The sequence below is a fragment of the Carex rostrata genome, chromosome 23, assembly GCF_964058835.1.
Source record: "Carex rostrata chromosome 23, lpCarRost1.2, whole genome shotgun sequence".
NCBI classification, from domain to species: Eukaryota; Viridiplantae; Streptophyta; class Magnoliopsida; order Poales; family Cyperaceae; genus Carex; species Carex rostrata.
In genome coordinates, this window is record NC_135940.1 from 4,286,957 (window position 1) to 4,300,947 (window position 13,991).

The 13,991-nt window shown below is 34.6% G+C and overlaps 2 protein-coding genes and 1 long non-coding RNA gene across 4 annotated transcripts; 2 read left to right on the plus strand and 1 right to left on the minus strand.

Moving 5' to 3' along the window:
- Positions 1-285: 285 nt before the first annotated feature.
- On the plus strand, positions 286-5,917 carry LOC144574711 (elongator complex protein). Of its 2 annotated transcripts, none has more exons than XM_078324749.1 (9): positions 286-553; positions 660-752; positions 3,228-3,370; positions 3,480-3,526; positions 3,644-3,713; positions 3,955-4,040; positions 4,129-4,218; positions 4,826-4,901; positions 5,489-5,917. In XM_078324749.1, the coding sequence occupies exons 1-9, from the start codon at positions 387-389 to the stop codon at positions 5,704-5,706; spliced, it is 990 nt and encodes a 329-aa protein (XP_078180875.1). In that variant the 5' UTR covers positions 286-386; the 3' UTR covers positions 5,707-5,917. The 2 variants fall into 2 exon arrangements, with proteins under 2 accessions (XP_078180875.1, XP_078180874.1); XM_078324748.1 differs by having other exon boundaries at positions 293-553; positions 3,814-4,040.
- On the minus strand, positions 769-3,220 carry LOC144574713 (uncharacterized). The gene is made up of 3 exons (XR_013518287.1): positions 2,566-3,220; positions 1,910-2,276; positions 769-1,083 (listed from the first exon to the last, which is right to left on the minus strand). It is a non-coding gene; the product is annotated as an uncharacterized LOC144574713 (long non-coding RNA).
- Positions 5,918-7,603: 1,686 nt separating the features above from the next.
- LOC144574704 (putative glutathione S-transferase DHAR1, cytosolic) lies at positions 7,604-9,766 on the plus strand. The gene is made up of 6 exons (XM_078324740.1): positions 7,604-7,781; positions 7,876-7,966; positions 8,057-8,203; positions 8,591-8,708; positions 9,031-9,171; positions 9,461-9,766. Exons 1-6 carry the CDS (start codon positions 7,715-7,717, stop codon positions 9,548-9,550), a joined length of 654 nt encoding a protein of 217 aa, XP_078180866.1. The 5' UTR covers positions 7,604-7,714; the 3' UTR covers positions 9,551-9,766.
- Positions 9,767-13,991: the final 4,225 nt, after the last annotated feature.

Below are 13,991 nucleotides of genomic sequence, written 5' to 3' on the forward strand. Positions count from 1 at the left end.
ACATAATATGAATTATCTCCAACTATCAAATCATTGAAAATTTAGAATTTAAAATTTTATAAAATTGAAGAATTATATTACATTGTTGAATTTTATGAAAATGAAAGAAACAGATAAGAGGAAAGAATAATAGAACTGAAATTGATCGGACCGTCCGATCAATTTTTACACGTATATTGAAAAAACCCGTGAATTTTAGATATTGATTCGATTACAATCCAACGGTTCAGATTTGAGTTACATTAGAATCCGGACCCCATTTTGTCTTCCTTCCTCCCCGCTCCCGTCCTATTATTATTGCATAGGGGATACGCCGTATCCGATACGGGATAGATAAAAATAGGGTTTTAGGCAGTGAAGAGGAGAGAAGAGAAAACTGTTCTCTAATGGCGGAAGCGGTTCTGAGATCACTGCGAGACGGTTGCCTGGAAGGAGAGCACGCTCCCGCTCTCTCTATCCAAGACTCTCTCCTTTCCCCTCTCGCCTCCCACGCCTTTCGCCATTTCCTCACCTCTCTCCTCTCCCTCGTCGCCAATGGCAAATCTCAATCCAGGTAGCTAGGTACTCTCTCTTCATACCCTCATTTTTATTTTCTTTGCATTCGAAAGATGTAATTTTTACTAACCTTTTCTTTATTTTTTAATATTATGACTTAGTAGGGGAATTGTACTTGTGGCGTTTGATCGGAGCCCCTCTTTCTATCTCGACCTTTTCAAGAGTGCTGGTTTTGATACTTCTACTTTTGACAAGGGGTAACACTTCTAATCATATAACTTTATTAATTGCATGAGACATGTGAGATTAACTTTGTGATATAACTGTATTAATTGAAAGCCAGCTTATTTGCATCTCTAGTTATATGTGGTTATATTATTATTCTATACTTCCAATGCCCCTAATGTATATGCAAAAACCTGAAACAAGTTATTCTATTCTTCTGGAGTTTACTTGTGCACATTATAGTTTTGGTTACTTTTTTTTTTTATACAAAGGCATACATGCCCATTTTATTACTGAAATGTTAAATACAACCAAACGTCAACATAGTTCAGCTAGCAACCTATTAAAACTATCTAGCTAAGCCTTATAATAGGGCTGCTAATGAACAGCTCGATATTTCATGTTGAGTCCGGCCCTAAACTTAAAAAAGCCTGAACTCGACTCAAATTTTGATTTAGAACAGGGCCGAATCTCAAGCCGAGCCAAGCCGTCTCATGAGCCCAACGAATCGAGTCTCCTCTTTCAAAGTAAACATACAATGTGCTCCGTACAGACTTACAATAATAAATATCCCCCATCCATCCCCATGTGCAATCACGTGATTGAATGAATGAATATTCTTAGTTGGACTTATTGGAGCCGGGAAGGACTATTTCTATTTGTGTCCTGTGTGCAGTCTCAAGGCAAACGGATACATCCCTTCCAATATATGCTCTCTCTTCTCCTGTTGTATACGTTCAATGGTGAGTCCCTTTTGCTTTTAGAGTTGACAATCGTCGACGTCATGTCCTCCTTGTGGATAAACATGATGATTCGTAACTAGTTGGTTCTAGCGTGAGTCCATTTCATCTGAGACGACACAATATTTGTGTTTAGATTCATACCGTTTTATCAGAATTCAGTTAAAAATGGAATGCACGGAAAAATTCTTTAATATTCGTACAGATTTTGATCGAGTGAACTGAATCTAAACAGAAATTTATGTTACCTTAGGTGATATGAATTCTTCTAGCATATAAACGAGAAGAGAAAATTAGATATGAGTTGGATTAATGTTTTCTGCAAATGAGAATGTGTTCGTACAGTAATATAGTATGAGCCGGACCGATCTAGACCAAGTCGAGCCAAGCTAGAGCCGAGTCATTTTGCTTCTCTCATTGAGCCGAACCTTGATCATTAACAGCCCTACCTTATATCCTATGCGCAGAGCATTTTTGAAACCTATTTTTTCTACGCTCTAACTAAAACTGGTACCTAAAAGTGGTACCGTACCAACAAAGGAAACCTGAGGCTTTTTATTTACATTGAATAAACTACTGCTGCTCATCAGTACATATTTTTTATTTCAAATGAGTGGTCTTATCAAAACAGTCTAAGATACTGGCACTAAACTCTGAATGGGGATAACATCGATATCACTTGGTAGCCAGTTGCAGATGTTGCGTTGTGTCACTTCATCCACATATTACATGACAAATTGTGAGAATCATAATTCCAGTTGGAGGCATTTTTTTTTTTATTAGAAAAACATATACCATTCCTCAAGATCCAAACTTCTTCTTCTTCTTCTTCTTCTTCTTCTTCTTCTTCTTCTTCAAAGCCTTTATTCCCAAACAAGTTGGGGTAAACTAGAAATGAAACCCAACCGGAATCAGCAACACAGGGACTTCCCATGAGGTCACCCATCCGAGTACTACTACTGCCCGATTCGTGAGGGTTTATTTCCATAAAGAGGCTGTTTTTTTACCACTGGCTTGCCAAGCCTATCACGAACCCTCCTCCTTTTTCCCGGCTTGGGACAGGCTGTGTAGAAACTACACAGGTGGAGTTCCTCAAGATCCAAACACCAGCAAAATGTTCTGGGGACAATAAGAAAAGAATTATGTTGATAGTGTGGTAATGAAAAATCATACTTAATTATATCTTCAAAAGTTGTCCAATGTTGATAGTAATTCTGACATGTCTCCTTCCAAAACCTGCTGTTACAGCTCAATATACACTTTGTGTCGCCTACCCAGCCCTTTTTACTCAAGTTCACTTTAGTAAGGATTTTGTTCTTATGTGTTAGCCACATTAAAATATTTTAATTTTGTGTGGAAGTGAAATCTGCCACCACATCAAAAGCATTTTTCACTAAAACCCCTCTAAAAGTTAGGAATTGGTATTTATCAATGAGTATTATTTATTAGGTCCTGTGGTACCTTGCCATAAAAATCTACACCTAATTTGAGCAATAGCTTTCCTCAGTGTTTGACATTTTGGACAAGATAAAACATATAGAGGCATAAATGATAAAACATAATTAACCAGCATTACTCTACCTCCTATTGACAGCACAGACCCTGTCCAATTCTGTTTTATTTTTTTTTTTATTGAGCTTGCCAATTACAAAGCCCAATTCAGAGACAGTCAGTTTTTAATTACTAAGTGGTACCCATAATTTTTTTAGTTATTTTCCCTTATCCTTTTTTTTAAGAAAATATTTATTCTTATTTGCTTTTTGACAGAACACGGATACTGGATTGCTACACTGATCCTGTAGGTTGGAAAGATGCTGTTCGCCAATCAGGGAAAAATTCATTAATTACTCTTGTAAAAAATGTAAAAGATGTTGATAAGTTACTGTGCTCAATCGTGGATCTTGCAAAAGGTATTTTGCTTCGTGATAATATATGTTCCTCTTATGAAATCTTATATTTTTTTATTTAATTCTAACTGATTTCTTTGTTTCCTGTTTTCGTTCTTGTTATTAAACTCAGAATTTAGTGGAGAAGGAAAAGAGCGTGTTGTTGTTGCAATTGACTCGGTAACTAGATTTTTATTACATAAATTTGATGTTTTGCTTGCTTCTATTTATTTAATTTGATAATTGTTTTAAAATTATAATGCTTAAATAAAGATTACACATTTGATCGACTTTTAGGTTAGCCATATTTTGAGGCATGCTCCTCTCTCTTCTGTTTTACGCCTACTCAGTAACCTTCGTTGCCATGGTAATTTACTAAATTACCTTCTTGCTTTCCTGTATTCTTTATTTATTAACAATTGCACCAACATATACTAAGTACAGTTGTTTATATATTTTCTTTGCAGAGAAAATATCATCTTTATTTTGGTTAATACATACAGACCTACATGAACCCAAGGTCGTTGGTTCATTTGAATACATTTCTACCATGGTTGCTTCTTTAGAACCCATTGTACAACTACCAGATTATGCAAATGGAAATTCAGGAAATATTACTTCTCTGGAAGAAAATTATTCAAAAGCAAAATTCAACGTGCGGCTTAAGAGACGAAATGGAAGGATCAAACTCTTTGTATGTATCATTCTATCTCTATTTGTTCAACTATTTATTTTCTTAATGTCTTTTTATTTGCTTGTTGATGTAATTGCTCTTTAATCAGTGTGAAGAGTTACTTATCGAGCAAGATTCAGTCAAGTTCTCTTCAGTTCCTTCTATAAGCAGTGTCGTTACTCAAAATCTAATACCCAAGGTTAGAATCCTACATTTGAATGATTAGTGAATTAACTAAAGGTAATAATAGTAGTATATTAGAGCATCTATATCCTTGATTAGAGTTTCTAATCTGATGTGGCAGTTTCTAATCCAGTTTCAGGGATGTGAGAGAGTTTCTTATTTAGAAACTATGCAGTAAAAGAAACTGTTTATAAACTCTATGTTGATCAAATGATTGGCTGAAATTGTTTCTCCTTTTTAATTTGTTGACGTGGCTTAATAGAAACTCTAAAACTAATTTCAGGATGTAAGAGTTAGAAACTTTAGATACCTTAATTTCTAAAAAACAGTTAACAGTTATTTAGAAACTCATTTGAGTTGCTGTAGAAACTCTAAAATTAATTTCAAGATGTGAGAGTTAGAAACTTTAGATATCTTAATTTCTAAAAAACAGTTAACAATTATTTAGAAACTCATTTGAGTTGCTGTAGAAACTCTAAAATTAATTTCAGAATGTGAGAGATAGAAACTTTAGATACCTTAATTTTTAAAAAGTAGTTAACAGTTATTTAGAAACTCATTTGAGTTGCTGAGATGTAGTCTGATGTAGATGCTCTAAACTTATTAACCCCTTTGTTTCACAGGTACAATTTAATCTCCAGCTCTCAGACAAAGAGCGTATGGATAGAGCAAATGTTGTGCTTCCTTTTGAGCATCAAGGTTCGAATTCTTTCGACTTTCGAGTTTTACCTTGAATTCTTTGTTCTGTAAAAAAAGATATGTCAAGAATGACAGTCTGTAATGAATATATAATGGTATGTACAAACAAAAAAAACGCTGGAAATTTAGGAGCTGGATACTGCAAAGAGTGAGGCTGTGGTATTATGCATAGCACATATTGGCCCATACTATGGATCAATGTCTCCATTTTCCAAGTCCAACCAGTTGATCTGAACCATTCAACATGATCTCCATGTGAAAATTACAGACTAAATTTTACATTTTTTAGAGTTTTTTTTGCTATTTTTTAGATAGGTAGAAAAAATCACTACTTTTGAATGGTCTAGAATCATTATATCAAGTGATTTTTTACCCATCTTCTAAAAAAATGTAAAATTTGATCCTCAAATACATTTTCACGTGGAGATCAACTGTTTGGACTTTGAAAATGGAGATATTGATCCATAGTATGGCTAATGTGTACTGCAAATGTACGTAAATACAAGATGGGTCAAACAAAAAAGCTGGAAATTTAGTAGCTTTGTATTTTTTCCTTGTGATGATATTGTGATGATTTGTTGTACCAGGAGATGGCCGGAATATAGATATTTATGACGGCAGGAGATCTCTAGGTGATGGCGGAAATGACCCTAGTTCAACAAAATCTGGAGGCTTGTTAGGGCAAAACAAATTAAGCAATAGTAATAATAATCAATTAGTGAGAGGTGAAATACATTACATTCGTGATTCAGATGACGAACAAGCTGACTCTGATGAAGATCCTGATGATGATTTAGATATATGATTGGTATTAAATGATATGACATATCATTATGTGTAACAATGTATGAACTAAACATGTTGTAGAAATTTTGCCAAGTAGGTAGTATTTAGAAAAGCTTGTAATTTTGTTGCTCCTTTATTAGGGCGTTACATCTCTTTATATTTGGTGCATCTGGACGGAGAATTGTTTCGATTCATTTCTAGTCTAGTTTAGTTTAGTTTTCCTTTTGCAAGATTAATTACGTTAATCAATGAAATATGGGACCACCTGGCAGCAGCGGAATTAAATCTGCTGAAATCCTCAAGGATTTCAGGGACCTGAAATTTCAAATCCAATCATCTAATTTTTTTCCTTTTCGAATCTCAAAGAAGACAATTTTTTATGCACAAATCTCGAAACATCTATGGATGGTTGAAGTGAGAATTTCGGAGTTCCTGAAATCCCCGAGGATTCCAGCAGATTTGTTTCCGGCAGCAGGGGCCAGGGGCATCAAGTTTTGTTGTTCAGTCATGTGTGTCGTTTATGACCTCTAATACAAAGGTGATGAGACCACAATCCAGAACATTCATCTGGATTCTTCTTTAAAACGCCCCAGGAAACATCACATCATCGTGTCATCCATATCAGCTAAAGTAACTTAAATTTTGAGTTTAAATCCAGACTGTCCGATCTGTTTTGACATGAATTTTAGAGGTCCGGGCATTTTATTTTGTTGGGCTGAATTAGTCCGACTTCTGATCCTACCATTGGATCTAAACTCAAAATTTGAATTACTTCAGGGGATTCGGAGTCAATGACGGCCTGATGTTGGTATTGTACCTGGGATAGCATAGCTTTATAATGAAGAGAAATTTGGATATATACCCATCACAACTTCTTTAATTAGATATTTCCCCATCAAAACTTTAAAATTAGTTATTTCCCCATCTAAATATAACTATATTATAAATATACCCATTTTATAATTAAATAAACTAAAAACGCTTATTAGTAGTAATGAAAAATTAAAAGGACAAACATGCCCTTATTCACTTCTTCCCTTCCCGCTTTTCAATCTTCCAAGGTAATTGAAATGGAGAGAAAGATCAATTGTTGTTGTTTGTTTCCTTGTCTCCTGTTTAAAATTGAAATAACGGGGATAACTTAGAACCATAGGTTCAGTTGCACAGCAATAGAACAACTGTGCAAGGTCATGATTGTTTTGAACTTGGGATCCTTTCCCCACGGAAGAACAAAAAGTAATCAAATGGAGATTGTGATCTAGCGGTTAGTGCTTGATAACTTGTGAATTTTTAACGCCTTTCCATGTAGCAACCAGGAGCTGATGCAGAAACCGGAGAAGAGGGGAAGAAAGGTAATGAGCGAGAATAGTATAGTTTGTGGGTCCAGATCCCCTCAAATAACTCAAATTTTGAGTTTGTTGCATAAATGACGTGGCTGAAGAGATCCATTACTGGATGGCGGTTTAGAGGCGGAGCAAAAGAAAGTTTTAGTTTTTCAGATTTTGTAGGCTTATTGTTTATTTGTGTAATTATAAAGCCGCTACAAGCCTACAACCATTGTAATTAGGTCTGGAGCGCTAGTATGAATTAGTACAAATTGTTAGGCTATGCCCAACCTTCAATTTTTTTTTGTTTAGTCTTTTGCACTGCCAGCTCATTGGAAGATTGAACAGCAGGAAGGAGAAGAAGTAAATAAGGGCATAAGTGTCTTTTTAATGTTATATATCTATTAACCAATGATTTTAATTGATTTAATTAAAAATGGGTATATTTATAATACAGTAATATTTAGATGGGGAAATAACTAATATTGAAGTTTTGATGGGTAAATATCTAATTAAAGAAGTTATGATGGGTATATATCTAAATTTCTCTATAATGAATCATGCTCGATCGAATTTGCGATTAATCAGTCACCTGTATTATACGAAGCGATTCACTCTCGCCGTTTATCATCTTTCATCTCTCTAGCATCAATCCGTTCTCCTTTCTCTTTCTTTCGGAGCGAGTAAAGTGATCGAGCAAAAATGGCGTCGGAACTGGTAGAGGTCTGCGTTAAGGCCGCCGTTGGTCGCCCCGACCTCCTCGGCGATTGTTAGAACCCCTTCCCTCCCTCCCTCCTGCCGTGCTCTCTCTCTCTCTCTCTCTCATGATAACACTGATAAATTTGATTATTTTGCAATGGCAGGTCCATTCAGCCAGAGAGTGCTGTTGACCTTGGAGGAGAAGAACATCCCTTACCAGTCAAAGCTCGTCGATCTCTCCAATAAGCCTGATTGGTTTCCTTTTTCACCTTTTTAATCTCTCTACTCTTCTCTGTCTTCCGAATTAAGTTTGTACTTAATTCAGTAATTCAATTTACATGGCAGGTCTCTCAAAATCAGCCCAGAGGGAAAGGTACCAGTGCTGAAATATGAAGACGGCACCTGGCACCCTGACTCTGACGCCATAACAGAATACCTCGAGGAGAAATTCCCCAATCCTTCTCTCGTCACTCCTGCTGAATTTGCCTCTGTGTATTTCTCTTTTCCTTCTCCTCGTTTTCTTTTTCTTGTTTTTCATGTCGAATTTGCTATGCTGTTTATGCCGAGTTGTGCAAAAGTCAATTATGGTACCTCAATCATCCCAGTGTTTATTAATTGAACTTTAATTTAAAACACTAATGTTAACTCTCAATTCTTATATGCCCCATTATCATCTAATTTTTAGGTGCATTTCAGATGCTTTGATATGATCAAGCTGGTTCTTGTATTATGCACACTATTGACTGGTCTATGTTGAAATCAATTTGAGTGCTAAAATTCACCTTTTTGGATATTTCAATTTATTTTACTTGAGTTCTCAGGCCTCACATGACAATCCAGGGTTTCAATTTTATGACAATAATTTGGTATATATATCAGGGGATCTAAAATATTCCCAGCCTTTGTGACATTCTTGAAAAGCAAGGATTCAAATGACGGCTCTGAGCCAGCCCTGGTCAATGAGTTGCGCTCTCTTAATGAACATCTCGAGTCGCATGTAAGTCATATGTTTTGGAATTCCAAGCTTTCACATTAAAATTATATTGCAATTCATGGTTGCCAATGTGCCAATGAGAAGTTTATTAATGAGCATCTCGAGTCGCATGATCATAATATAAAAAACGTGTCATTTTTGGATTCACACTGGTTTTTTTCATTTTATAATGTTTTGACTGTGGAACAAATTGTGCTAACTAATAAGAAGTTGTCTTTACTTTAACATTATACCCTGATCAGACTTAGCTTGGTCGCTTGGGTTAATCTTAATTCAGCTTGTGAATCGTCAGCCTAAAACATCCAATTTTTGTCGGTCATGGCAGGGTCCATTTATAAATGGAGAGAAGATCTCAGCCGCTGATCTAAGTCTGGCACCGAAGCTGTATCACTTGAAAGTTGCACTGGGCTACTTCAAAGGATGGAGCATCCCTCAAGATCTAACTCATGTCCATAATTACATGAATGTAAGGCACTCCCTACAATTTCAACTTCTTCTTTTTTTTCTCTCACACGCACACACGTGTGTGTAGCGGAGTCAAAACTTCAAGCTGTGGAAGACAAACGTGAACGGGGTCAATTACTGTACCCATAGTATTTTACTCTAAACTATATAGAAAATCATGTACAAGTACAATTTTTTTGAAAATGAATGGGTGTCAATTGAGCCCCATATGTTGCATGTGCATCCACCGCTGCGCGCACACTGATATAAGAAATAATCTTGATAGCTTTTTTCAATTGGGGCTTGTTCAGGCGCTGTTCAGTAGGGAGTCGTTCAAGAACACAAAGCCGGCAGGAGAGGAGTATGTTATTGCTGGGTGGAAACCCAAGGTCGAAGCTTAGACTCTTTTCCTCTATTTCTAAGTATGCTATTGTAGTACTTGGTTGCTTCTTAGAGAATCCTAGTTTTATGAAATAAAAAACAGTTCAGTGCTTGTGACATCATCTTATGTCGTGTGCTGTATGGAATTTCCATACCTTTGTTATCCTGTGAGGTTTTGTTTTCTAAGCAACAATCTGAACTGTTATTAATATCCAGCAGCTGTCAGTTGGTGTGCATCTTGATTTTTTTTTTTGGTTGAGAGTTGGATATTAATATTAGAGAGTACCAAGTATGAATTTCAATCAACAAGGGTACAGGTATATATGCATCCAATCTGGGAACATATGTTCCTTGCTTATCTTAAATAATGTCTTAAAAAGAGCAGTTGACGTAATTTGAAGTAACAAGTCTAATATCGAATTTGACCTATGGATATGGTAGGTACTAGTAGTTGATTGAGAACCCATTTTTCTCGGTACGTTCAGATAAAACGACAGGAAATTAGCAGGAAGTTTTACTTAGGAGGCAGAGACTGAAATTCGTGATAAATGGTTTAACAATTTGCATGCTTTGGGTACAAGTTCTTTAACAGAGCCAACATTTCCATATGTCCAGATGTCTTATTAAAAGAAAACTATACGCGCAGTCCCGACTGTTATTTGAAATTCTCTAAATTTTTTTGACAAAATGTTCATGTGGAATCCACACATGTAAAATTTTCTCCTTCCAGTTTACTCTTGTTCTTTTTAGTTGTATCCTTTCAAAATTCCAATTTCTTTCTCTTCTCTTCATTAATCGTTGCGCTGAAGTGCATCTTGCTCTCTGCGGCATTGGCTCTCCTCCACGCATCCTTCTCTGCCCCTCTTGTTCAAGACCTAGCTAAAATTTGCCAAATTTGCATACCGGTCCAACAAGTTTAAAATGTTATGAACAACTTTTCGAGGAAGAGTTTCTTCTTTTAGTTTGAGTTGCTGTATGTATGTACATTTTTAACTGAATAATCATACATTTTCAAACTATGTGCTTTAATATCCTTGATATCGGCTTAGAGCCTTCTATCAGTTTGATAAAAACACTAGCACACAATTAAATTTAAGAGCCTTATTTGCATCATTACTTATTCTCTACAATCTCAGTTATATTATTTTATATCCAGGCCTTACATGCTAAAATTCATACAATAGAAATATTGGCTTCAGCCTATTTAGATTTTATCTTCACTAGTGACGGGAGGTGGGATTCATTTTCCAGGTCCTACATGTTATACCCTAGAACAAGGTAAGGTAAGACATGTTGACAAACCTGTTGAATTGGACTTGGTAAAGAAAACCCAGCGGAAGAGGTGGTAGAGGCACCAAGTTAACTCTCCAATATAAGCATTAATCGGCCACAACTCACAACAAACTAATTCAACAATTATTGAAAATGAGATCAACAGAAGTTGCACTTTTTCCTCATCGTTCTTCCAATTTTTTTTAATAGTTTTTGACTGATCAATGCCTCCAATTTTGGATAATCGGACAAGACATTGTTCTTTAGAAAATAGGTAAATGGGCTATAGTCATGTGTTCAAAAGATAAACAAGAAATTGATCTTAAGAAAAGCCCTTATGAAACATTTTTTTTTTTGTTTAGGATAAGATGGTAACTTGCCATCTTACAGATTTTTATTAATAGAAAAATATTTATATGGCTCAAGGGAGCCCTGATCAGTTCATTATATGGAACTCTTATAAATGAACTACTTTCTTATTGGTTGTTTCTTTCTACAATAAAATAAAATGAATGATGAAACTTTTGAAGTCAATGATGCAAATTTCATAGGGAAAGACAACGTTGTCTTTTTATACAATACTGACAATACATCGTCCTCCGCTGTCATGCGAATTCGTTGTTTCTTTTACTTTTCTTTTTCCTCAAAGTTGCAAGATTTTATTACTAGGTTATTTATATATCCAACGATACATCTATGTAAGTTACAAATTTCAATTTTTTTAAAATTGATTTAAAAATATTATCAAATTTATTAAGATAAATAGTTGTTAGATGATCCATTTCAGATTAAAATATACGCTAAGAAGTTTGTTTTTATGAGAAAACCTAAAATCATTTTTATTGCATGGTGTAAGATAAAGCCCAACTTGTTCGGGACTAAAGATTTGATTGTTGTTGGTGGTGGTGGTTAGGGCTGTACAAAATTGCTCGAACTTACAACTCGCTTATAACTCGCTCGTTAATGGCCCGCTTTAATTCGCTCATTTACAACTTGAGTTGGTTGACTCGTTTAATAAATGAGCTGAGTTTGATCATAGCCCAACTCGCTCATTTATAACTTGAGTTATTGGTGCTTATGTACTAAGTTGTTGTATGAAAAATTGTTGGATTCTAAGTTGTTGTTTGCTTTGAGTTGATCTATTATCTATGTATTAGATTGTTTGTATTTAGATAAACTATTACTAGGTCATTTCAATTGTTTGTGTATAGATAAACATATATTAGTGTATAACAATACCTAAGAACTTGATTGGTTAAACGAGTTGCGAGCCAACTCGAGTTGAATTCGAGTTGGCTCTACAGCTCATTATTACCATCCCAACTCGAGTTAACTTGCTCGTTTATTAAATGAACTGAGTACAAGTTGGGGGTTAACTTGTTCAAACTGATCAGTTCATTTACATTCCTAGTAGTACTAGTGTAAGATTTAAAAAAAAGTAGTCATATATTTATCTAGATATAAATATATATTTTTTTTAAATCATGGATTGAGAGTTAAGCCAGTTAACACGCTTTCAAACTCCTATGTATTTCTCTAGTTAAAAATTTCAATTTTAGAGAATTTCTCCACTTTCAAACTCCGAATATTTTATTAATTAGATAGGCTATTTATAAATCCAACGATGATATATCTATGTAAGTTAAAAATTTCAATTTTTTTTAAATTGATTTAAAAATATTATCAAATTTATTAAGATAAATAGTTGTTAGGTGGCCCATTTCAGATTAAACAATAAGGTAAGAAGTTTTTTTTCATGAGAAAACCTAAAATAATTTTTATTGCATGGTGTAAGATAAAGCCCCAACTTGTTTGTGACTAAAAGTTTGATTGTTGTTGGTGGTGTAAGATTAAAAAAAAAAAGAGTTGACAAATACACACACACATAAATTAAGATTTTTTTTTTAATCGTGGGTCGGGAGTTAAGCTAAGCAACACAATTTCAAACTCCTATATATATTATAGATGATTTCTCCACTTTATAGGTTTTGAATCCATAACTTTCCACATGACAGCTATGTGACTTTGCCACCAAATCAAAGACAGATTCTTTACATAAACTAAGATTTAGTTTATATTATCCTGTACCTATTAAAAATGATCTGTATTTGAATCTAATAATTCTCCATCATAATTTCTAGTGTATATCCGAATATTTTTCTCCCTTCCTTTTTTCGTTCATTTTCATGCCTATAAATTTGATTAATTAAATTATAAAATCTCATATTAATGAAATCTCATCCTGAAAAATTTATAGGTGCACTATTACATCGCATAAACATAAGCAGATTGTATAAGCACATGCATGCCAAATTTTACTTAAATTAACTTAGGGTCCGCCTTTGATTTATTTCACTCTTATATTTTTCTTTTAAATTAAAAATTTCAAATTTGCAGTTAGTTTTTAAACACAAAAAATTATCCAATGAACGGCCAGGATTGATGAGAGAATACATCCAGCGTAGATGTCCCCGGCAGCTAAAAGCGACAGCACAGAACAGCCAATTAGAGCACGAGAAATTATCATAATTTATTGACCGCGACCTTTACGTATGTTGCCACGTATCAACATCTTAGCTTAGAATACTCATACAATTCGACACATCATCAGCGACCTCTCTGCCACGTGTACCCAAAGAAACGGACTCTCTAGTCCCCATCTTTTAAATTCCCTACAAAAGTATCTGCAACCTCCCAAAGCTCTAAAATTGTAAACCCTAGAATAATGCTCCGTTTTTCTCTTAAATTTCCTTTTCCTTTTTGTTTTTTTTTTAATCCGGTAATATGAAAGGCAGAAGCAGAATGATATTGTGAGTCTAATAATTATATTGGGAAAGAACCATAATTAGTTTCTAATAATTAAGTAGATTTCGAAAAAAAAATGAATAAATGCAAGATAATATTATGAGTCTAATAAGAGTAGAATTAAAATGCACAATTGGTTTTGTGCCCCAATCATACCTCATGTCTCTATCTCTCTGTTTACAAAGTTCAAACGGTCGATCCGAACCATTTATCTTGTTCTACATATTAAAATGTGCTTAGAGACCAAATTTTATATTTTTTTGAAATATTTTTACTATTTTTTTAGATAGGTACAAAATCACTATTTTTTGATGGTCCAGATGCAGTGATTTTGTACCTATTTAAAAAAATAGTAAAAAAATATAAAATTTGGTCTCTAAGCAC